This window comes from Mugil cephalus, chromosome 23 (assembly GCF_022458985.1).
Source record: "Mugil cephalus isolate CIBA_MC_2020 chromosome 23, CIBA_Mcephalus_1.1, whole genome shotgun sequence".
NCBI lineage: Eukaryota > Metazoa > Chordata > Actinopteri > Mugiliformes > Mugilidae > Mugil > Mugil cephalus.
This window is the reverse complement of record NC_061792.1, coordinates 6,766,984-6,786,870: the sequence shown is the minus strand read 5'-3', so window position 1 is coordinate 6,786,870 and position 19,887 is coordinate 6,766,984. Positions and strand designations below refer to the sequence as shown.

At 46.5% G+C, this 19,887-nt stretch overlaps 4 protein-coding genes across 9 annotated transcripts; 3 read left to right on the top strand and 1 right to left on the bottom strand.

The window, feature by feature from the left end:
• The first annotated feature begins 30 nt into the window (after positions 1-30).
• Positions 31-4,409, top strand: prkag3a (protein kinase, AMP-activated, gamma 3a non-catalytic subunit). Of its 4 annotated transcripts, none has more exons than XM_047576144.1 (13): positions 31-387; positions 494-533; positions 635-757; positions 840-921; positions 991-1,049; positions 2,776-2,821; positions 2,925-2,979; positions 3,079-3,205; positions 3,294-3,459; positions 3,546-3,583; positions 3,673-3,819; positions 3,906-4,093; positions 4,220-4,409. In XM_047576144.1, exons 1-12 carry the CDS (start codon positions 353-355, stop codon positions 4,020-4,022), a joined length of 1,035 nt encoding a protein of 344 aa, XP_047432100.1. In that variant the 5' UTR covers positions 31-352; the 3' UTR covers positions 4,023-4,093; positions 4,220-4,409. The 4 variants fall into 4 exon arrangements, with proteins under 4 accessions (XP_047432100.1, XP_047432098.1, XP_047432099.1 ...); XM_047576142.1 differs by having other exon boundaries at positions 2,776-2,836; XM_047576143.1 differs by lacking the exon at positions 4,220-4,409 and having other exon boundaries at positions 3,673-4,087.
• Positions 4,410-5,471: 1,062 nt separating this feature from the next.
• Positions 5,472-11,803, top strand: retreg2 (reticulophagy regulator family member 2). Its single transcript, XM_047576132.1, has 9 exons — positions 5,472-5,798; positions 6,239-6,342; positions 6,874-6,904; positions 7,092-7,221; positions 7,437-7,521; positions 7,742-7,879; positions 8,085-8,173; positions 8,372-8,507; positions 8,843-11,803. The coding sequence occupies exons 1-9, from the start codon at positions 5,545-5,547 to the stop codon at positions 9,670-9,672; spliced, it is 1,797 nt and encodes a 598-aa protein (XP_047432088.1). The 5' UTR covers positions 5,472-5,544; the 3' UTR covers positions 9,673-11,803.
• mdh1b (malate dehydrogenase 1B, NAD (soluble)) lies at positions 10,622-14,413 on the bottom strand. Of its 3 annotated transcripts, none has more exons than XM_047576134.1 (9): positions 14,152-14,413; positions 13,953-14,065; positions 13,746-13,880; positions 13,292-13,675; positions 12,889-13,225; positions 12,667-12,808; positions 12,184-12,359; positions 11,964-12,103; positions 10,622-11,853 (listed from the first exon to the last, which is right to left on the bottom strand). In XM_047576134.1, exons 1-9 carry the CDS (start codon positions 14,261-14,263, stop codon positions 11,824-11,826), a joined length of 1,569 nt encoding a protein of 522 aa, XP_047432090.1. In that variant the 5' UTR covers positions 14,264-14,413; the 3' UTR covers positions 10,622-11,823. The 3 variants fall into 3 exon arrangements, with proteins under 3 accessions (XP_047432090.1, XP_047432091.1, XP_047432089.1); XM_047576135.1 differs by having other exon boundaries at positions 10,622-12,103; positions 13,292-13,460; positions 13,533-13,675; XM_047576133.1 differs by having other exon boundaries at positions 10,622-12,103.
• Positions 14,414-14,625: 212 nt separating this feature from the next.
• On the top strand, positions 14,626-19,398 carry fastkd2 (FAST kinase domains 2). Its single transcript, XM_047576131.1, has 11 exons — positions 14,626-15,747; positions 15,842-15,945; positions 16,032-16,140; positions 16,255-16,378; positions 16,485-16,624; positions 17,007-17,179; positions 17,420-17,577; positions 17,662-17,895; positions 17,996-18,086; positions 18,865-18,979; positions 19,196-19,398. The coding sequence occupies exons 1-11, from the start codon at positions 15,127-15,129 to the stop codon at positions 19,316-19,318; spliced, it is 1,992 nt and encodes a 663-aa protein (XP_047432087.1). The 5' UTR covers positions 14,626-15,126; the 3' UTR covers positions 19,319-19,398.
• The last annotated feature ends 489 nt before the right edge of the window (positions 19,399-19,887 follow it).

Sequence of the window (19,887 nt, the reverse complement as noted above, 5' to 3'; positions counted from 1 at the left end):
CTTTGCTAAACACCACGTTCCGCTCCTTGAATTCGGCACTCGGCAAAAACACAATCACGTTTCAGACGACAACAACAACAGGAAAGGAAAAAACACACAGAGAAGCTGAGGTGTTCCTGTAAACACCAGTCACCGGAGGCTGAGCGGTTTCACAGAGAGGGAAGCAGATGTCTGGTTTCAGTAGAAAATGGAGCGTCCCTCCCCGTGAGCCTTTGCCAGATCCCCCCCCTCCCCTGCGCCCCTGTCTCGACACATACCACTCCAGAGCTCCTAATATAGCCCCGACTGCTTTGTGGGAAAGGGTAACAAACGAGTCGCCGACAGCTCTGCTTGCTCCGAAAACTCCTTTTTCATGGACACGGCGGAATCATGGAGCCTCCTCCACAGGTGATATGTCGCTTTTGGAACTTTGTTAAGCGGCGTCGGCCGATTTCAAGCTGTTTTGACCGTGTCTCACGGAGAATGCTCGCCCCCCCCTTTTGCTCCCTCATAGGTGTCATTTTCAGAAAAGAAGCAGGAAGCACAGAAACAAGGTAGGATTACAGCCACTGACGTATAACATCTGGATCCGTACGGAGGTCTTATCTGTTACCAGGTCATTACCGTGCATGTCCGTACTCTGCCCCCGATTCAGAAAGTGTTGCAATTCCTCCTAGAGGCTGACGCCGCAGTCTACATGAACTTCATGAAAAGCCACCGCTGCTATGACGCCATTCCAACCAGCTGCAAACTGGTCATATTTGACACCACGCTACAAGTGAGGCTTGCATCTCGCGCCGAAATACACCCCGAATCCACTCACCCCGTGCTGACTGTGTGAATGTGTCTACCTCCAAAAGGTGAAAAAGGCCTTTTATGCGCTGGTGGCAAATGGCTTGAGGGCTGCGCCTCTGTGGGACAGCAAGTTACAAAGATTTGTGGGTAAGGCGTGGGATTAAATCGCGCGGGTCGCCGGTGATTTGTAATAATGCGAGTGCTCTTCTGCCGCAGGCATGCTGACTATTACAGATTTCATCAACATCCTCCATTGCTACTACAAGTCCCCCTTGGTGAGCACGAGTATGCCACAGTTCACGGCCATATGAATTAACATTAAAAATAACCCAGATTTATTCTAAGCCTCGCAGTATGCAACCAGATTAGACTTGTCGCTTATGGTACGGAAGAGGAAAGGTGACACAATCAAACGTGAATAAATATATATTTGTCATAAGAAAATGAACCAAAAAATAAATAAATAAATAAATCCAGGCATAAAAATGTATAATATAGATTAATAAATATAATAAGTTAATAATTAATTATAAATGAATCTGCTTCTGTATTTATTTGCATTTGTTTTAATGTGAGACACTACAGGTGAATAGGGTAAAATTTTTAATTAACAGATATCACAATGAAATTTCTCCAGCTGATTCCTTACATAAATACATTTTATTTGTGTGTGTGACAAGTTTTCTGTGAATTAATATTTAAATATGCAAATAAGGAGCTATCTTCTTAAATATGCGCTTTTTATCACTCCATAAATCACAAAATACTGTCAACAGTCCAAAAAAAATTCAATTTCCCCATGTTTTTGAGAGTAAAATGTTCTATAAATCAGGCTCTGAATATTATATGAACAATCTCCTCTGTAAATAAATGTAGTTGGGAATAAATATGGAAAGTTTGGTGTGTGTCAGTGCTACTGATGTGGAGATTTCTGGGTCAGAGTAGCAGAAAAACTCATTTTGAGAATAGAAAATATAGAGAATATATAGTATATTTTAGTGGAAACCACTATGTACCAAAACCAAATCAACTCAAAACCTTCAGAACATATCATATAATCATATCAGCATAATAATATCAATATATCAGATTAAATTTTCATTAAGTTAATTCCAGTGTGAAACATAAATGATGATTCATTACTGATCGTCTCCACCTTCGTCTCCTTTTACCAAAGATAATTTACAGCCGGATGAACTCAGATGAGTCTGACGTCCCCTCTCCTCTCCTTCATGTGTCTTTTCTTAGACTTTCTATGCGAATTTGAGCTGTAATTTTCTCCTAAGAGAAGAGTTCATGGCATTTTTTAATGTCCCTTGCAGATGAACACAGACCGGCAGAATATTTAGTCAAGTGGCGCTTTTGAACCAATCACGTTGTCAGAAATCGACACCAACCAATGAGAGTGTGAGTTTAGCTTAAACTTTAGCTTAAAATGAACCTTTCTACTTACGATTGGTTGCCAATACAAAGGATACGACCATATTTGGACCTGACAGACTAATGCAGGAGAAACAGAGCTTTAAAATGATACCTCATATGCCGGGGTAGAGACGAGAATCACAGCGCTACAAGTCAGTTTAGAAAGCTAACTTTTAGTGAATTTAAGAGGTGCATCATAGACAAAGTGTGTGAAATAAACACATAAATGTGCATTTTGACAGTTTTTTTAACTAGTTTGATAGAAGACATACAAAACCAAATACCAAACAATCTCAAAATTGATCAGTGGGTGAAAAAAACTGTTTTTGCTGCCGTATCTCGCCTTAATTACCCTATTTATTTATCTTACCATCTAATTTTCTGTTTTATCTACTGGTTGCTTCACTAATTAATTGCAGCCACTTAATTCTAGTAAATTTCTTACATTTTTCTACATATATATATAAAATATTTTTAATGCCATATGTATTTACGTATTGAGTCATTTAGTTAGCTTTTATTCTGGCACTCCCGACCCTCCGTACATCACCCCTTGACATTGTGTTTTCCCTTCTGAAGGTTCAAATGTACGAGCTGGAGAGCCACAAGATTGAAACGTGGAGAGGTGATTCACTTAAAAGTAAATAGCCATCGCCGATCAGTGGCATTATGTCTGTGTGCACTCGCCTCGGCCAATTTCTCAGCTGACTCTTTTTCCTCCTGTGAAGATGTCTACTTACAGTATTCCAATCGCTCGCTCATCAGTATTTCCCCAGAGGGCAGGTGAGTGCAGACTTGATTCTATTTCAAGTTTAAAGTTTAATTAATCCCGCAAAGCAATAATTCCTCTTTCACATCTCCTCCTCCTCCTGCTCCTGCTAGCCTCTTCGATGCCATCTATTCCCTGCTCAGATATAAAATCCACCGGCTGCCTGTCATCGACCCGGAGTCTGGAAACGTCCTTCACATTCTGACCCACAAAAGGATCCTAAAGTTCCTCCATATATTCGTGAGCCTTTGTTAGCTTCTTATCCGCTGTAACGTTTAGTTCTGGGGCCCACGCGTGCTCTTCAGCTGTGTTGTCTGGATGCTTTCAGGGGAAAAGGGTGCGTAAGCCGGCTTTCGTGCAGAAACAGATCCAGGAGCTGGGGATAGGGACGTTCAGGAACATCGCCACTGTACAGCAGACAGCATCGCTTTATGATGCCCTCTCCATATTTGTAGAGAGGCGGGTGTCTGCGCTGCCAGTAACTGATGAAAAAGGTATTTTTTTAATCTTAAAAAACCCTCTTATATATGTGTTTATTAGCACTGACTGCTTTACAATGTCTACAAATGTGTTTTCTCAGGCAAAGTGGTGGCACTCTACTCAAGATTTGATGTCATCGTACGTACCGGAAATACTAAATGTATTTATATTATCAGTAGCTTCATTTGCCGGAGCTTTTCTCACAATGTAGGCCTTTGTGTCGGTAGAACCTTGCAGCCCAGAAGTCGTACAACAACCTGGACATAACGATGAAGGAGGCCGTTCGCAGGCGCACGTGTTACGTCGAGGGAGTGATCAAGTGCTACCCAGATGAAACCCTGGAAACTATTATAGACCGTATAGTGAAAGCTGAGGTTCTTTTTTTTTTTTTTTTTTTCCTGTCTTTGTCGCGATATCCTTTCAAGTCACCATCTCAGAGAATAACAGGTTGTTGTTCCAGGTCCATCGGCTGGTCCTGGTGGACAGGGCGGACGTGGTGAAGGGCATCATCTCTCTGTCAGACCTGCTGCAGGCCATGGTCTTAACGCCGGCCGGCATCGACGCCCTCTTGTCCTAGCACCAGGAGACAAGGGGGTCATCTCTATTTCTTTGGGTGCAGGCATGAGTCCTGGGAGTATACCCCGACAGGTAGGCTCTGGATCCTCTTTGCTGACTCACACACAAATCTACCTGCTGAGCTGCCTTTTTTTGTAGGAATTCCTGTTTATTCGTCACTTTGCAAAGCTGATGGTTGGTTTAATTGGTGTCTTCCAGAGACTGGCTGAAGTGAGAAGAGGAAGTAACCCTCGCCGTGCTGCTGTTTACATGAAGTAAACATTAACGGACAATGAGCTGACCTCAATTCCACAATGTACTGTATACTATAAGGCCACATTGGTTGCATTTGATCAAATTGATCAACATATGTCGAAATATTTCTGTATTAAATTTGTATCAAAGCTTGCTGGTGCGTTGCGTCTTTAATGCGCCCCCTGAAAAAAAATCCAGTAGCGAAAAAAAAAATAAAAAAACAAGACCAACAATGGCAGTTTTTTTTTTTTTTTTTGGCAGGTTCACCTTTGTGCGATCTTAAAAAAAGAACAACAAAAAGACGCAGCAGTATCTGTAACCACACGGTGGTACACTGAGGCTTCCTTTAACTCCGTCCTTTCAGTAAACAAGGAAACACGTGACTACATTTTTTCTCGTCTGTGACGGGCCTCCTGATCCGTCCGCCCATCTGTGCGCACATCATCTCTGCGTCAAGCTGCGAGAAATGATAAAGACCGGCGGCGGAAATAGATGTTACCTTCAAAGTAAGACGAGCTCACCGGACACATATCTTTACGCCTCGCTTATTTTGCATTTTACGATAAAATATTTCTAATCGTTAGATAAAGTTGGTTTATTTAGTCACAGCTATTACCCTTTATTGTAAAGTGATTTTTTTTGCATAATAAATAAATCTGCTTTTCTTTTGCACTGCCTTATTTTGCACAAAATTTTATAATCTTAGCTATATCATACCAATTTTATCAATTTCAACTATCATTCCACGCTGAATATCGTTAGCCTAATTATATGTAATAATAATATATAATATGTGCTGCTTAAAATTGTGTTGTTTTTTGTTTTCCAAAAACATTCAAATGTGACTTAGGCAATTATGCTATTAGGAATATCTCTATATTTCTATTTTTCTTTATATATTTTTCAGCTGTTATTTTTTGTGTATTTTGTATGTACCTTCCTTCAAATCATTATTTTTTTAAATTATTTTTGTATATATTCTTCTATTTCACATACGTAGGATAAAAAAAACATCAACACAATAGTTTATGTCTTTTGCTGGTTTGACTTTTCATAAGCTGTTTTAATACTATAGTTAATTTAGCAAAACTTGTATTTTCATCCACTTAATACTTATTTTTAAAATATGTTTTTTTTTTATTTTGTTTGTTTTGTTGTTGTGCTCGTTGCGCTACGTTGATCCATTTTATCTTGAAAGTCCCCGCCGGAAGTTACCAAAGTCCACCATACTTGACGCTGATCCATATACCCCCGTGATCTCCAAAACAACACAACAAAGTGGGGGAAACATGGCTAGCGGAGAGGAGGCCAGTAGACGCCCCTCGGCTACCTCCTCCTCGGTCGGCCTGGAGTCTCTGTTCCCCGCCGGGTCTTCGGAGCAGGTGTGCGGGGACGGGAACCCGGAGCTCGTCCGCCTGCGGGAGCGTCTTCAGGCTTGGCTGTGGCAGTATGAGCCCCTGCTGCTGTGGGTGCAGAGGCTGCTGGTCTGGGAGAGGCCGCTGTACAGCATCTCTGTCGCCCTGACACTCAACACATTATTCTGGTATGTGGAGTGTCTTATCACGGACAGATAAAAAAAGAAAAAGAAAAGAAAGAAGGTTGTTTTGAAGCGTGTCGTGGGCTAGCTGGCTAATGTCAGCGAGGATATCACGAGCGAAGTTAACTAATCCCACGTCTTTAGCCTCGTGCTAACGTAGCAAACCGGTTTTAACTTCACGTTTTTTCGCTCGGCAAATGTGGCGCCGGGTCTGTTGGGAATATTTAAGCTCTTTAAATGGACGACAGAAGTTATTTTAAGTTGTTACCCCTCATGAAAGCGTATTCGTGTCGAATTGGAGTTGCTGAGTAGCCCGGGCCTTGTTAACCAGCTGTCAGTGCCTCAGCCAGAGCAGCTGATATTAAGGCCCGCCGGGCATTAGGGCTGTTATTAGGAAGTAGCTTAGATATATTCACCGTGTTTGTATTGTTGACGTGTCCCCGCAGGCTCCTGTCCTCCACCTCCCTGCGGCCTCTGTTCCTGTTGAGCGTGTCCCTGCTGGGACTCATGCTCCTGGAGAGGTGGAAGCCCAAGTTGCCCATCATTACTGGTAAGACCATAGATAAATAGATATATAGATGCTTTATTCATCCCTAACTGGGAGTTTTCATAGCTGCAGCAGCAACACTGTGCATAATATATATATAAAAACGCAATATACCAAATGCACAATATTTGCAAGGAGTTATAAAATAAGTGGAAAAAAATAAAATAAAATTGCTGTGAAATTAAATGGATGTGCAATTGTGCAAATGTGTATAAAAAAAGAGAAAAAAAAGGCCAGAGTGTCATCTGTCACATACAGATGAGAAGAGACGGATGACTTGAGGCGGGAAAGATTTCCTGTAGCTTTCCTTGAGTTATCCGAGTCTCTTCGAAGAAGGCTAACGTTAAATTTTTTATATTAAAGTTTTCCCCAGAAAGATCACTCCCATGCGCACCGTGTGATTGCTTCGTGTTGTCGTCGCGTCAGACGTGACCTGATATATTCTTTCATGCACATTTTTGTCTGCTTTTCATGCTGTGACATAATCTGATGATCTGTTGCTAACTGCGTGTTTTTTTCCTCCTCCCCTGCAAGTCCAACACGCAGAGGCTCGGCCCGTGCAGAGGTGCGTAGTGTGTACTTATGTGTCTTAATTCCCTGCAAACACACAGTCTGTGCTGTGATTCGCCTCACGCCGCACTCAAACCGTGATTATCACTTACTTCTGGCTTCGGGTTTGGTCGCATTCAGCCGCACCCTGTGAGTGTTTTTAAGTGTGGATGTCTGTGTTCTTCTTCTTCTTGTGCGCGCAGCGAAACGATGAGCGGCGAGCAGCGTCTGCTCAGCATCCCCGAGCTCAGCCACCACCTGGCCGAGAGCTACCTGACCTACTGCCTGTACCTGCAGGAGATGCTGCAGTACAAGCGGCAGAACCACGGCAAGGTAACGCTCGATGCAGACGGCGTCATTGTGAAGTTTCAAACGCTAAACGTTGTTGGCGTGCCTAACCGTTAATAATTAATTGCGTATGAATCGTAAAAGGCGGCTCCCGCAGCGGTGGGCGTCACTTTTAGACCCTCTTCGCGCCGCACACCGGCGAGGATGTCTTCTCCTCTTTTTTCTCTCCTTCCATAACCTGCTCTCTCTCTGTTTCACAGTTCTGTGTGATGATGTGCTGTGGTTGTTTTGTACTTGCCGTGGTTGGACATTACGTACCGGGAATCATGATCTCCTATATAATTGGTGAGTCACCGCGTGCTTAATTAGCATAGAGACGGCACATAAATTGGCCGGTTGTCATGGCAGGGAGAGGGAGGGAGGGAGGGTGGTGGTGGTGGTGGCGGTGGGTGAGAGTAGCAGGGGGGGAGCACGACTGAATTTTAAGAAAAGACCCAGTGTTGACGTGTGAAAACGATGTGAACTTGAGCTGTGAAGCGTAAATGTGCGCGCGTGCTCTTTTCAGTGCTGAGCGTGCTGCTGTGGCCGCTGGTGGTGTACCACGAACTGATCCAGCGCATGTACACGGGCCTGGAGCCGATCCTGATGAAACTGGACTACAGCATGAAAGGGGACACCGAGCACCGCAAGCACGACAAGAGGAGTGAGTGTCGCGGAAGCGGCGTCGGGATTCCCAGCATCACCCCCCCCCCCCCCCCACACACACACACACACACACACACACATTCCCCCCCATCGCTCCGTAGAACATGTCGCACCTTTCTTTGTACCGGCCGCTCCACTTGCATAACACGCGCGTCCTTCTCCGGGGGCGGCGCGCTAACGGTGTGGCTTTGTGTCCGCGACAGAGGTGAAGAAGGAGGTGGAGGAAGGGGACGAGCCCAGAGCGGAGACGGAGAGCGAGAGCGAGGAGGAGCTGTCCTGCTTCGCTCCGACGGTACGAACGCCCAGTGTAGCTTTAGACCTGTAACGTCGCTAGAGGAGATGTTGTGATGAGCTTTGTGCATGCGGGATTTTGTGAATGGACGATCTTTCAAGTACTTCCACATTCCGTGGTTACGTAACACTGGTGGATGCCAAGTACTCGCGGGGAACGGTGCACACTCAAGAATACTGAACTCTGTCTTTTTCTCAGGTGGATGTGAAGACTACAGCTCTGGCCATGGCCATCACAGACTCGGAGCTGTCGGACGAAGAGGCGTCCATACTGGAGAGCGGAGGCTTCTCGGTGTCCAGAGCCACCACTCCTCAGCTCACCGACGTCTCTGAAGGTAAATGGAAGCCGTACTACAAAACATTAGCATTTACTCTGTTTCATACGTGCAAACATAACAATGTTTTTGCGTAGCTTTCTGGGTTACTCACATTCCACTATAAAACAAGTTGAATATTAACTTAAAGTGCTGTAATAGCTGGTTACATATTTGATACGCTAGAAAAACACCCAGCAGGAAACGGTATTGAAGTGTGAAACTAAACGGCAGCTGTGTTTTGTCACGCTTTACTGGTTCCAACGCATTCCCTACGACTTTTTTCAAGCTTGACTGCGTGCTATATTCTGGTTTCCTGCTACACTTTCTAAAAAATACGCTCATTTCCGCCACAGACTTGGATCAGCAGAGTTTCCACAGCGACCCGGACGAGGCCTACCTGCGGGATCTCCCGGAGTTCCCCTCGGTCGAGGAGTTCCCGTCCATCGAGCACAGCCTCTTCCCGTTCCCCGTGCGAGGCCACAACCAGGGGGACGGGGCCCAGGCGCAGGGCGCCCAGTCGGAGGGCGAGCCGCTGAGCCCCGCCAGCCTCCTCATCCAGCACCTGGCGTCCCCCCTCCACTTCGTGAACACTCATTTCAACGGACACGGGCGACCGCCTGGGGCAGGGGGGGCGGCGGCGGCGGTGCCGCCGCTGCTGCTCCCCGACCCGGACGCGCGGGAGGAGGCGGAGGGGAGGCAGGAGGGGGACGGGAAGGAGGCGGCGGCGGCGGCGGCGGTCGCCCAGGGCGCCCAGCGCTCCCTGGAGGCTTTGAGCGAGGAGATAGTGAGCACGGCCATATCCACCGTGGTGCAGAACACTCTCTCGGCCCTGCTGCGGTCCAGCGAAGCGGGCGAGGACCCCTCCCTGGCTGAGTTCCTCCCCACCGAAACCCCACCGGGCGCCCTGGAGACGCCCGCCCCGCCCGCCGACACCTCCGCTAACACTACTACTACTACACCGGGGGCGCTGGGATGCGACGAAGACGACGCGGTCGCGGCGGGAAGCGGCGCCGGCGACGACACACTAGTTCCGACCGAGGAAGAGGACTTTGAGCTTTTGGACCAAAGTGAACTGGAGCAATTGGACGAGGGTCTGGACCTCAGCTCTGACAGACAGGCGGCGGGAGGAGCTCCAGCCACACCTCCACCTCCTCCTCCTCCTCATCATCAACCACAGTCATAGCCGCCCCGTGGACTCCCCTGGTCCCCAACTTCAACTGTTTTTATTTTTTACCTTAAAACTACATTATATTCATACATACCGCTATATAAATATAAATATATATATATATCTACGTTAGTTATACGAGAGTGGCGTTTAATACTGTCGGTTGGTGAAAGCGAGGCAGATGGTTGAGACACATTTAGCCGTTAAAGGCTCACGTTACAGAGCTCTGTTCAGTCTTCAGTGAGAGCAGGTTCAGAGCAGGTTGACATGATAATAATCCTCAGACAAACCTGTTTAAACACAATAATGATGCCTTGATGTTGGCTGATCGCCTGAACCTTTCGCTCGGAGGTTTATCTAGATGGTGTCATGAAGAGCGGAGACGTCGGATTATATATTATCTATTAATATATTCTATAAATTATTTAATTTAATGGTCAGTTGATTATTAATTAAGCTGAGGGGCAGTTTGAAAGTACATTTTTTTTTATCCCTATAAGTCACCCGGAATGATTGTAAGCGTTTTATCGATGACACTGGTCAGGTTGAAATTTTAGTTGCATATTCCCAGAGTTGGACAAGCGAACCGACACCGATTCCCCTCTTTGTTCTTGGGGGGAAAGAAGAAGAAGAAGAAGAAAAGCATTCGGTCATTGGTGGGTTTTCACTTGTTGCCTGAAAATGGAATCTTTGACATCACTGGATGTTGACAGCTAGCAGATCTTCACCCGCAAGTGACTTTCGTTTGGCAAGAAAAACAAAAAAAAATAAGTTCCACTCTGCGATGGACGCCTCGTTTTTTTTTTTTTTTTGAATTTTTTTTGATTTGTGAGTAGAATTTAATTTCATAACATCCATATGTGATTGTGGGATGCACTGATTGCGTAATTCTCGCCCATACTTAAAACACCAATCTAACCATTCTCAGTTATTATCTATTTATTTTGTCGTTATTTGCGTTATTCCCCTTCAAAAAAACAAAAAAAATCAAAAAAACAAAAAAAAGCCACTTGGTTCGAAATACACCGTCCACAACTGCCACCCTCGTGTCACTGTGTTTCAGGTCAACAGCACCCTGGCAACGCAAATATTGTCCCGCGCTGATAAATCGGTGCATCCCCGCTATCTGCGCGCGTGCAGTCATCGCTGGGGCGCGCGTATTTACCGAGCGACCTCCTCTGTGCCACGACAGGTTCATGCATGCCACGCGTCACGCACGTATTCCGGCTCACTCTTCCGTTTCCGCAAAGCTGGTGGGGGAGGGAGGGGGTGGGGGTAATATTTTCACGTCCGGTTCGGGGGCGAAACCGCTCGGATCTGGCAACCGCGCTCGACCGTATGGGAAAAAATTCAAAAAAATTCAAAAAAACACAAAAATAAAATTCACTTTTGTAAACCACTCGGCATCCGAATCTCAGGGGTGGGTTGTACAAAGTGAAACGTAACACCGCGGAAATTACCTGTCTGTTTCCCCCGACTTGTCGTAGTGCACTGTATTTGTACTAACCTTTCTTTTTTTTCTTTTTTTGTTTCTTTTTCCAGTCAATGCCTCCTTGTGTATAGTGTAGAAATGCAAAAAGAAGTGTATATTCTGCATGTAAAAACAGCACTCTGTTCAAGTTCTCCTTGTCTGCCGACAAAGTACTGCACAATTTGTGAGAGGCAAAAAAAAAAAACAAACAAAAAAAACAAAAAAAATCTGTTTGTTTCAGGTTAAACGAGACCATCGTGTTCAGTTTGTGTGATATTTTATTACCGAGGTGGGTAGTAAAAGTTTCGACGTGTCCTTAACTGTAAACGGTGGCGAGCGAGAACATCAGATTTAGAGAACGGCATTAACAGACTAGTTTGTGTATGGTATTTGTGTTTTATGCTTAAAATACTGCTTCTTGAACTATAAAAAAAAAGGCACTTATCCAACTGTACAATTTTAAGAAAAAAAAAAGGAATATATTTTCTAATTTCTCCTTTTTCCATAAAGTACTCAGTTTGATCTTTTACGTCTTAAAAACTATAACTGCTACAGATGATTTTTCACCACGCCGGGCGAGACTTTAAAACTGTCATTAAAACTGGTGGGAATAAAAAAAAAAAACTGCGACTTCACTTGTGAAAGTAAAAGAATAAAAGAACAAACTGAAACGGACGCGATTGAGATGTGGTCATTCAAGCCGCCTCTGAGCCGAGATCTTTCTCCTGGGAAAGAGGGGGGAGAAAAAAAAACAAAAAATACTGTTGGCACTGCGAACGCTGTGATGTGTTGCTATGAATCATTGTGCAACGTGTTGCCCTGAAACCGGACACACCTGCTGCAGTTCACTGAAAGAAACCTGAAGTCTCTCCTTAAGCTCGTCCCGGACGGTCACGTCAGACGCCACGCGCCATTTCCCATCCATAAAGGTGACTGGAACTGAGAGGGTGACGCTGTCTGGGACACTGAAATGACCTAAAATAGAGGATCAGATTTCAATATAGAGCTTAAAAACCTTTAATAAAAAAAAAATGTTGCAGTGTCTCGGTCCTAACCTGGGCAGGACACGCCCACAGACCGGATCTCCTGTGGGTCGCCGGTGCCGCTCCAGGCCTTCAGGACGGTGAGGATCCCGTTTGCGGCCGACGTGGCAGCCGCTCGGCCCGTCTTTGAAGTCACATCAACACGCTGACTGCGCACCAAGTGCTGCAAGTCTGTTTCCAACCAATTCCTGGAAAGGAGAATGAGGCTATTGCTTTTTTTTTTTTTTTTTTTTGGAATATCAAAGCACGGGCTGGTTTCAATCGAGGTAGGCAAATTGCCGGGTCACATTGTGCAATCGGCATTTGCACAGTGAAGCAGTGAAGTCACAACAAGATTGTGTTGTTGTTTGACGGCAGGCCAGAACTTCTTATCATGTTTGTTTAGACTGACACGGAGTCACATGGGTGGAGTTGACCAATAAGAAGAACAAATGTCCACATGTTTTTTTTTTTTCTTTTTTTTTTGTGATTACATAGTGTGTTATTGTAACAGACCTGTCATGAAAAACCTTTAGGAGTGACTGGGAAAATAAACCAGGTCCCTTGATTGGCCCGTCGTAGTTGAAAACTTTCGCCCTCTGCAGGTCAATGTAGAAACTACCGCTGATGTTCCCCCACACAATGACATCTGTAATATCTTAGAGAACAGTGGGAAAAAAATAATTTTAAAGTGCGGGAGAGCAATGAAAATACAATCAAGTAATCCACGGACTGTACCCGATGCTCTGACTTTCATCTTCTTTGCAATCACAGCCCTGGCTTCATTCTCCAGCTGAGTTGCCGTGGCGACGAATTGACAGTTGTCAATTGAGGCTGCATTGCTCATGAGGAGTGAGCATCTCAGGTTGACAAAGGCGTCGCCGCACACCACCACCTTCACGTCCTTCTTGGCCCTCGTGTCGATCAGCTGCCCGTACTCTCTGTACCGCTCGGATATTCCCTTCACTTTCTTCTTCTTCTCCTCCTCGTTGTTGCATTTAACTGCGCCGTCGTCCAGCAGGAGGATGATGCCTGCCTCTAAGAAGGCTTGCTCCACACCTGTGTGAACCGTCACCTGTGGATACATTTAGTTAGTTCTTTTTCTTTCTGATAAAGCAATCAAAACGTTGCCAGGTGGTACCTGGTGGAGCATACTGGGCGCCAGGTCCTCGGTCTCCATCCTCATCCCCTGCAGTTCCTCCTCGCTCCCCTCCACGTCCAGCAGGTGGAGGCTGATGGCAGAGACGCCGGGGAAGGTCTCGGGCGAAAGCAGGCTGGGGATCAGGATGTGGGACGTCGGGCTGAGAGCGCTGGGAAAGACAAACCCGTCAGCTGAGACACGTTCACGCGTGGGGCCCCGCTCATCCTCCAGACAAACCCACCCGGTGATCCATATGCGCAGAGGGCGGATGAGGCTGACGCGGCGCCGCTCCTCCTCGATGAGGTTCACCTTGGCCTCCAGGTTCTCCGCCGCAACGCTCAGCATCACCTCCGTGGACATGTCCGATGTGACGCCGTAGTATTCCTGCAAGACGCGTGAAGACGTGTCCATGCTTTGAAGCTCACTTTGATGGAGAGGCGCCATCCATGCATACCTGGCAGTGCTCCAGGAAGTCACTGAAGCCCCCTAAGATCATCCCTTTGCCCCCTTGGTCCACCAGCTCCCTCCAAACCAAAGGGGAGTGCTCGTGTTTCCAGCCATTTCTTTTGCATGTAGCCTCCAGCCATTCCTGTGCAAATACAAATCATGCTGATATGGCTGTGAGTGTTACATGAATATATAATAATTTCAAGAGAAGTACCTTCCATTCCTCTGGGAGGATAGAGATCTTATGGGTACTGAAGTCCGGCAAAGCTCGCTGCAGAGTGTCTGCTAAAAGTTCCGCTTTGGCGTAATGAGGGCAGTCAGTTTTTCCTGAAAGGATTCAAGTAATATAAACTTTAAATTGTCCGGGGGAGGTGGGAGCACCATATATTAGAAGATAAACAACTAAAACTTACCGGCAAGCACAAATTTTGCCATTTTGTGCGGAAAGCGTTCGTTGCTAGGAAACCAGGTGTCCCACGCATATTTAAGTCCGTGTGGCAAACGCCGGAAGCAAAGATTCGGCATTTTAAAATGTCTATCAATCAAATTTTATTTGTATAGCCTTTTAAAATAACCGAACGGTACAAAAAATACTTAACAACAAAGCCAGAAGACAATATATAAAAACAAAACATGAAAACAATACATAAAAACACAAGTGGAAAGTGCTACAGTGCTGCAGGGTAAAAAGCCTTCAAGAAGGCACAATAAAATAAAGAGAACAAATAACAACAAACAAAATAAGCCCACCTAAAATGTCATAGCTCTGAATTGATATTTCGTATTTTAATCATGTTATATTCGAAAATAAGCTTTATTTCATTGCTTTTCACATCTCGTGGGGTACGTGTTGCGAGGGGGACACAATATGGCAACGGACAGGACATCAAACAGCGTGTGAGAGAGCTAACCGGACCCGGAGAGTTAAGATGTATAGTGTAATATAGGAGAAAGCATCTTCAGTGAACAATGCCGTCTCATCGGTTTAACGTGGTTTGGCAAGAACAATGCGTTAGTTAAGGAGGGAAATGTGTAGCGGCTCTACTAGTAAAGTATGAGGCGTTAATACTAGCTAGTGTTAGCATAGCTCGAAGGAAGCGGTTTGTTGACCTTGTTAGGAGTGTAACGTTAGTCCTAATATTAATCATTTTGTATAAAATCCTGCACATATGAACAGCTTTCGTATCCAATAATGTTAAGAGGAATCCTCCAGATAAATAACGCCACGAGATAATCGCCATTCCTTTCTGTTGTCTCCAAACTTATCTAAATTTGGCTTTAGTGAGAAGCCATTTGCGCCACACAGGGTCAATGCGGAAACAAGCCAGGGTATTCAAGCGTTTTATTTAAATCCCTTTCCATTTTAGTGTCAGATATATCCGCCAACCATGTCTTTGTGGATGACAGAAGAGGCCGTGAGATGGGGCATGCGCGTTTGCAGCCGCAGCTTTCCATGGCAACAGCGTGGTTTCCTGGGGACCACATCGGTCCAGGACTCATCTTCTCCCAGGCGGCGGTTGTGTCACATCTGGGCCTCAACGCAGAGCCAGAACATATCTTCTAAGAGCGTTGTCAGTCCGGCGAGGTTCTACTCAAATGGCTTTAGTAGCAGCGATGAACTGGAAGAGAGCAAGCGCCTCTCTTATTCACCTGCAAACAGTGACCGCGTGGCCGCATGGAAGGCGTCCCCTTTGCTGTCGCAGCTGCCCTCGTGCGGCTCCCCGTCGGACGTGCTGGACCTCGCCACTCAGCTCCCGCCGACGTTCCGGGAGGTCAGCAACTGCCTGGACCGCATGTGGACCACCACGAAGAAGATGACGGAGGAGCAGCGGCGCCACGAGCTGCGGCTGATGTTTGAGCACCCGGCCCTCGACGCGTTCCTGCAGAAGGCCATGAAGTTGGTGGGGGGCATGCGCATCAGCGACATGACCTACTCCCTCCTCAGCATGATCGGCCTGGGCGTGCCCGAGAAGAGCCGCGTGATCCAGACTTTTCTTCGAGCTTGCCAGGTAGGCAAGCGTCTGACAAGCGAAAGCTTTTTCCTTCCTTTCTGTTCCTTCGTTTTAACGTCATTGTTCGCGCGTATGTTTCCTCCTCACGCAGGAGAGACTGAACGACTTCGATGAGAAGAACCTGTCCATCTTAGCCACCTGTTTGGATCAATTGGAGGACTCCCCCAGTGTTAATACACTTAAGGAAGGCGTGAAGTACGATCCGTCAAAAGACAAATCAAACGGACTTCAGGGACTTTTCAGCTGATTCTAAAGCGATGTTTGTTGTCACTTTATCTTAGACTGATTGTCAAGACCCGCCTTCCGACCATCAAGAACGTGTTTTCTCTCCAGACGATGATTTGTCTGCTCGGGAAAGATGTCCCGCCGGACCTCAAACGGGCACTAGAGGTCAGTTTATGAATTATCATCCAGGTCTGTGAGGTTAATCGTTAATCGTGGTCATCGATTTCCTGCGCTGAATCCGTTCTACGTTGCCCATTGTTCTGTCTGCACTTCTTCCAGAGAAAGGCCCTCTCGATGACGGAGCAGTTCAGCGTTACCAACGCCCAACACATGTTCTCCACCATGGCTTCGACGGGCTTCTACTCCAAGCCGCTGCTGTCTTTCTGCAGTACAAAGATACTAGGTGAAACCACAAGCGAAAACTTTATTTTTTTTCGGTCGTCAGCGCAGAATGATTTGAATGAAACATGTCGTTTAACGTGCCCGTTCCCTCCAAATATCTCTTGCAGAGAACCTCAATGGAGTCCCCTTCAACACGATGTTTAGGCTTCTGCAGTCCTGCAAGGAGCTGCTCTACAGAGACGCGGACCTGCTGAACGGCATTTCCGACCACGTCGCTTCAACGATAGACGTTTGGACCAACAAGCAGGTGCTGCCTTCGACTACCTTCACTAAGCCAATCGAGAATCTTGGATGTCTGATTTAGGGCTGGGCGGTATGACCAAAAACGTACATCACGGCATTTTTCAAAAGTTCTGCCGGTATCTGGTGACGTCTGGTCACCCTGAAAAAAAAAAAAAAACCCAAACAACCGACACGGCACCTTTTTTGGCCTTTGATCCGCCGCTTCGTTTTTTGGACCTTTCCGTCTTCACCACACCTCACAGTGACGCAGAAGAAGAGCTACATTGAAAATGGAAACCGTGTCCGCTATTCGGACCGGTATACCACCCAGCCCTACTCTGGTTTTGACCTTTGCCTTCACCCCTGAGCTGCTAATGCATTTTTTCCCCCCCGTCCTCTCTCTCCAGCTGGTCCTCTTCCTCTTTTTGTACGATCACCTCAACTTCTGTCCCACCGCTTTAATGGAGGCCTTTTCCGAGAAAGTGATCGCCAACCCGGAGGCCCTCACGCTAAAAAACCTCCTCTGTGTCCTCAAGGTGTACTCCTCTCTCAACTACGACCTGCAGCATCGGAGGCAACAGTACGTCACACGTTCGCCAGTCTGTGACATCTCCCTTTTAACCTTCTCATTTAGAATCGGTCATCGTCTTTATTGTCTCCTTTAGGATCTGGTTTCCCACCAGTCCCACTCTTTTCTTAACACTTTTGTTCTCCCGTCTCTCTACAAGTGGAAAAAGGGTTTCAAACTGCAATATAATTGTAGCCCAAATCATTCATGCTTGTAGCTTTGATGTCCTTATTGGGTTAATTTCTCCTCCAGGTTTCTGGATAGCCTCAGCCAGGTCCTGGACTCCTATCTGCCCAAGATGTCTGGCTTTGAGCTGTTGAAGGCCGTTTACTGCCTCTGTCTGCTGGGCCACTTCCCCTCTGCGCCGCTGGAGCAGCTCCTGCAGAGCGGCGCGTTGGAGCAGCTCGCAGGTAAGACGACGAAACCCGCTCGTCGCAGCGGCCCGGCGACCTGACCCCCCCCCCCGTGACTTCCGTTTCCTCGTTCCTCCTCAGCGTCCAATTTCCGGGGCCGCGACCGGATGTTTCAGACGGTGGACTTGTGCCTCCGCATCGACCGTCCCCAGCTCCCTCGGCCCTTGAGCGTCCCCGCGTCTCTGCTGGGGGACCTCTCGCCGGGCAATCCGTCCGTCAGCTCCCGCGTCTTGCAGTTCCTGCAGGGCGCTTTGCACGATCAGGCTCGTGCGACGCTGCAGGAAATGGTGGTGGTGGAGCGGTTCTACCTCGTAGGTAAAGGCAGATTCTTCGTATCTGTAAATATTCTGTTCCAGCTTTAGGACAATGATGTAAGGGAGCACCCGTGTTTTTTTTCTTGTGTGTTGACTCTCAGACGGCGTCATAACGAAACCTCTGACAAACCGGAGCTCTGAGACTGAAGCGAGCGCAGGAGACGGGTGTTCTCCAGCAGAGAGCAGCCAAAGGTAAGGTATCGTCCGCGGGCCTGTGGGCGAGAACGTCACCAGACTCAGTCTGAGCAAATCTGCTGTTTTATTTCCACTGCTCTTTTTTTTTTTTTTTTATTCGATGCATGCGTGTCATGTTCGCTGACGTCAAACACTGACATGTTCTGGCTCCGGCTCACTTCACATCCCAGCTTCGACATGTTTAAGTTCCTGAGACAGGAAAACGTTAGCTGCGCCACAAGATTGCGAAAGGTTTAGGGTGGAGTTTTCAAATTACGTGCTTGAGAATGATTTTGGTTCGGAGGGTGGGAAGGATAAAGCTACAAAGTCACATCTGTATTAATAAACTACATGTGTATTGAACATGTGCTTTATTATTAACTTTTAATAGTTTGGATAAAACGTTAGTATGTGCGTTTTTCCTTGGTGGTGTCTCCTAATTAACATTTAAACACATGAAACATGATACACTTCCCTTTTCAACAGCATCTAACACAATCTAATGAAATTCATGGTTTCGGCCTTTCGAGCAGAATTTAAAACAGTTCTCAAGAACATGTGTCAAACCCCGAAAATGCAAACTCTACACATCACACCCGTAGTTATATTGTGTGTCAGAGGAAGTCAGACACTGTGTTTCAATAAAGCCACAATCTCGCCTGTCTATTCAGATTTTGGTCTACCAACGATGTTCTTCTAAGCCAACCTCTGCTTTCGCCGCGTTGAGTCTGTTACTGTATTCAAATTTTGACCTTTTTTTTTTTAAGCTGACAAAACCATTTTCTCGATGTCCTAGAATTGCGGCGATTTACGTCCCGCCCTCTGGTTTTTGCTCCGGAACGTCCACTCCCCGCGGTCATCTGGCCACGAAGATTCGGCATCTGAAGATCTTGGGATACACTCCTGTCCTGGTGAGATTGGATATCTGTTCGCTCCCAAATTGCTAGGCATGCCTTTATGTTTTTGGGCAATTACTAGAATTAGTTTGAAGCGGAACGTTGTCTGCGTCATTTCAGCGCCAAAGCTTTTTTTTGATCCTTCATCGAGAAAGAAATTTGCGCAATTGAAATTCACGATGTCTGTCTCGATGAGGGCGAACCGCTCACGATCCCAATCTCGTCTCCCAGATAACGGAGCAGGATCTGAAGTCTGTGTCTGAAGAAAGCGCGGCAGATTTCCTGTGGGAGCGGATATTTCCAGAACGCCGCGCATCAGATCTCAAACCTGAAGTGGAGCAGCTGGGATCTTAAAGACTTGGAGTCCACGTTGAAAGGAGCCTTGCTTTGTAATCAAAAATGAACAGATGTATTAAACTATTTCAGTGACTCTGGCTTCTGGCTACTTTTTTTTTTTTTTAGCATGAATCCTGTTGATAAAAGCTTCAATGTTTGATCTTCTTCAGTGGGTTGTGGGAAGACGAAGGTCCTGTAACTGCTGCAGGAGACCAAACAAAAACAAGGTGTTCGCGTACATGACGCCTGTGGCGGGTGTTAGCCGAGACCACGCTACTGAATGAAACCAATGAAACCAGCGTGAGCGCTTGCAGTGACTGCACAGAAACTGCAAGGTGAGCGAGGTAAAGGTGGAGTCCCTTTGAAGCTGCTAACATCTGCAGTTAGCAGTGTGAAGGAACGAAAAAACATGGACGGTGGGGGGAGGGTGGTGCAGGAAACGGTGCAGGTTGTTATTGTTTGAAGCGTTCGCTGCTCCTATCTCCTCAACCTCTGCAAAATGCCACTCTGCAAACTTGTGACTGGATTGCTTCACGTTTTCATCGCTTGTGCGGTAGTGTTTGCAGGGCCATGTAACTGCGGCCACT

What these genes read in the sequence shown, in the direction of transcription:
- mdh1b (XM_047576133.1), bottom strand. Translation starts at nt 14,263, where the DNA reads ATGCCGAATCTTTGCTTCCGGCGTTTGCCACACGGACTTAAATATGCG. An exon ending in TCCTCCCAGAGGAATGGAAG is followed by an intron (nt 13,881 to 13,952) that starts GTACTTCTCTTG and finishes GTATTTGCACAG; the next exon opens with GAATGGCTGGAGGCTACATG. An exon ending in GATGAAAGTCAGAGCATCGG is followed by an intron (nt 12,809 to 12,888) that starts GTACAGTCCGTG and finishes CTGTTCTCTAAG; the next exon opens with ATATTACAGATGTCATTGTG.
- prkag3a (XM_047576141.1), top strand. Translation starts at nt 353, where the DNA reads ATGGACACGGCGGAATCATGGAGCCTCCTCCACAG. An exon ending in GAGAGGTGATTCACTTAAAA is followed by an intron (nt 2,837 to 2,924) that starts GTAAATAGCCAT and finishes CCTCCTGTGAAG; the next exon opens with ATGTCTACTTACAGTATTCC. An exon ending in AGTATTTCCCCAGAGGGCAG is followed by an intron (nt 2,980 to 3,078) that starts GTGAGTGCAGAC and finishes TGCTCCTGCTAG; the next exon opens with CCTCTTCGATGCCATCTATT.
- retreg2 (XM_047576132.1), top strand. Translation starts at nt 5,545, where the DNA reads ATGGCTAGCGGAGAGGAGGCCAGTAGACGCCCCTCGGCTACCTCCTCC. An exon ending in CAAGTTGCCCATCATTACTG is followed by an intron (nt 6,343 to 6,873) that starts GTAAGACCATAG and finishes CTCCCCTGCAAG; the next exon opens with TCCAACACGCAGAGGCTCGG. An exon ending in CCGCAAGCACGACAAGAGGA is followed by an intron (nt 7,880 to 8,084) that starts GTGAGTGTCGCG and finishes TGTCCGCGACAG; the next exon opens with AGGTGAAGAAGGAGGTGGAG.
- fastkd2 (XM_047576131.1), top strand. Translation starts at nt 15,127, where the DNA reads ATGTCTTTGTGGATGACAGAAGAGGCCGTGAGATGGGGCATGCGCGTT. An exon ending in CCAGCAGAGAGCAGCCAAAG is followed by an intron (nt 18,087 to 18,864) that starts GTAAGGTATCGT and finishes TCGATGTCCTAG; the next exon opens with AATTGCGGCGATTTACGTCC. An exon ending in TGGGATACACTCCTGTCCTG is followed by an intron (nt 18,980 to 19,195) that starts GTGAGATTGGAT and finishes CTCGTCTCCCAG; the next exon opens with ATAACGGAGCAGGATCTGAA.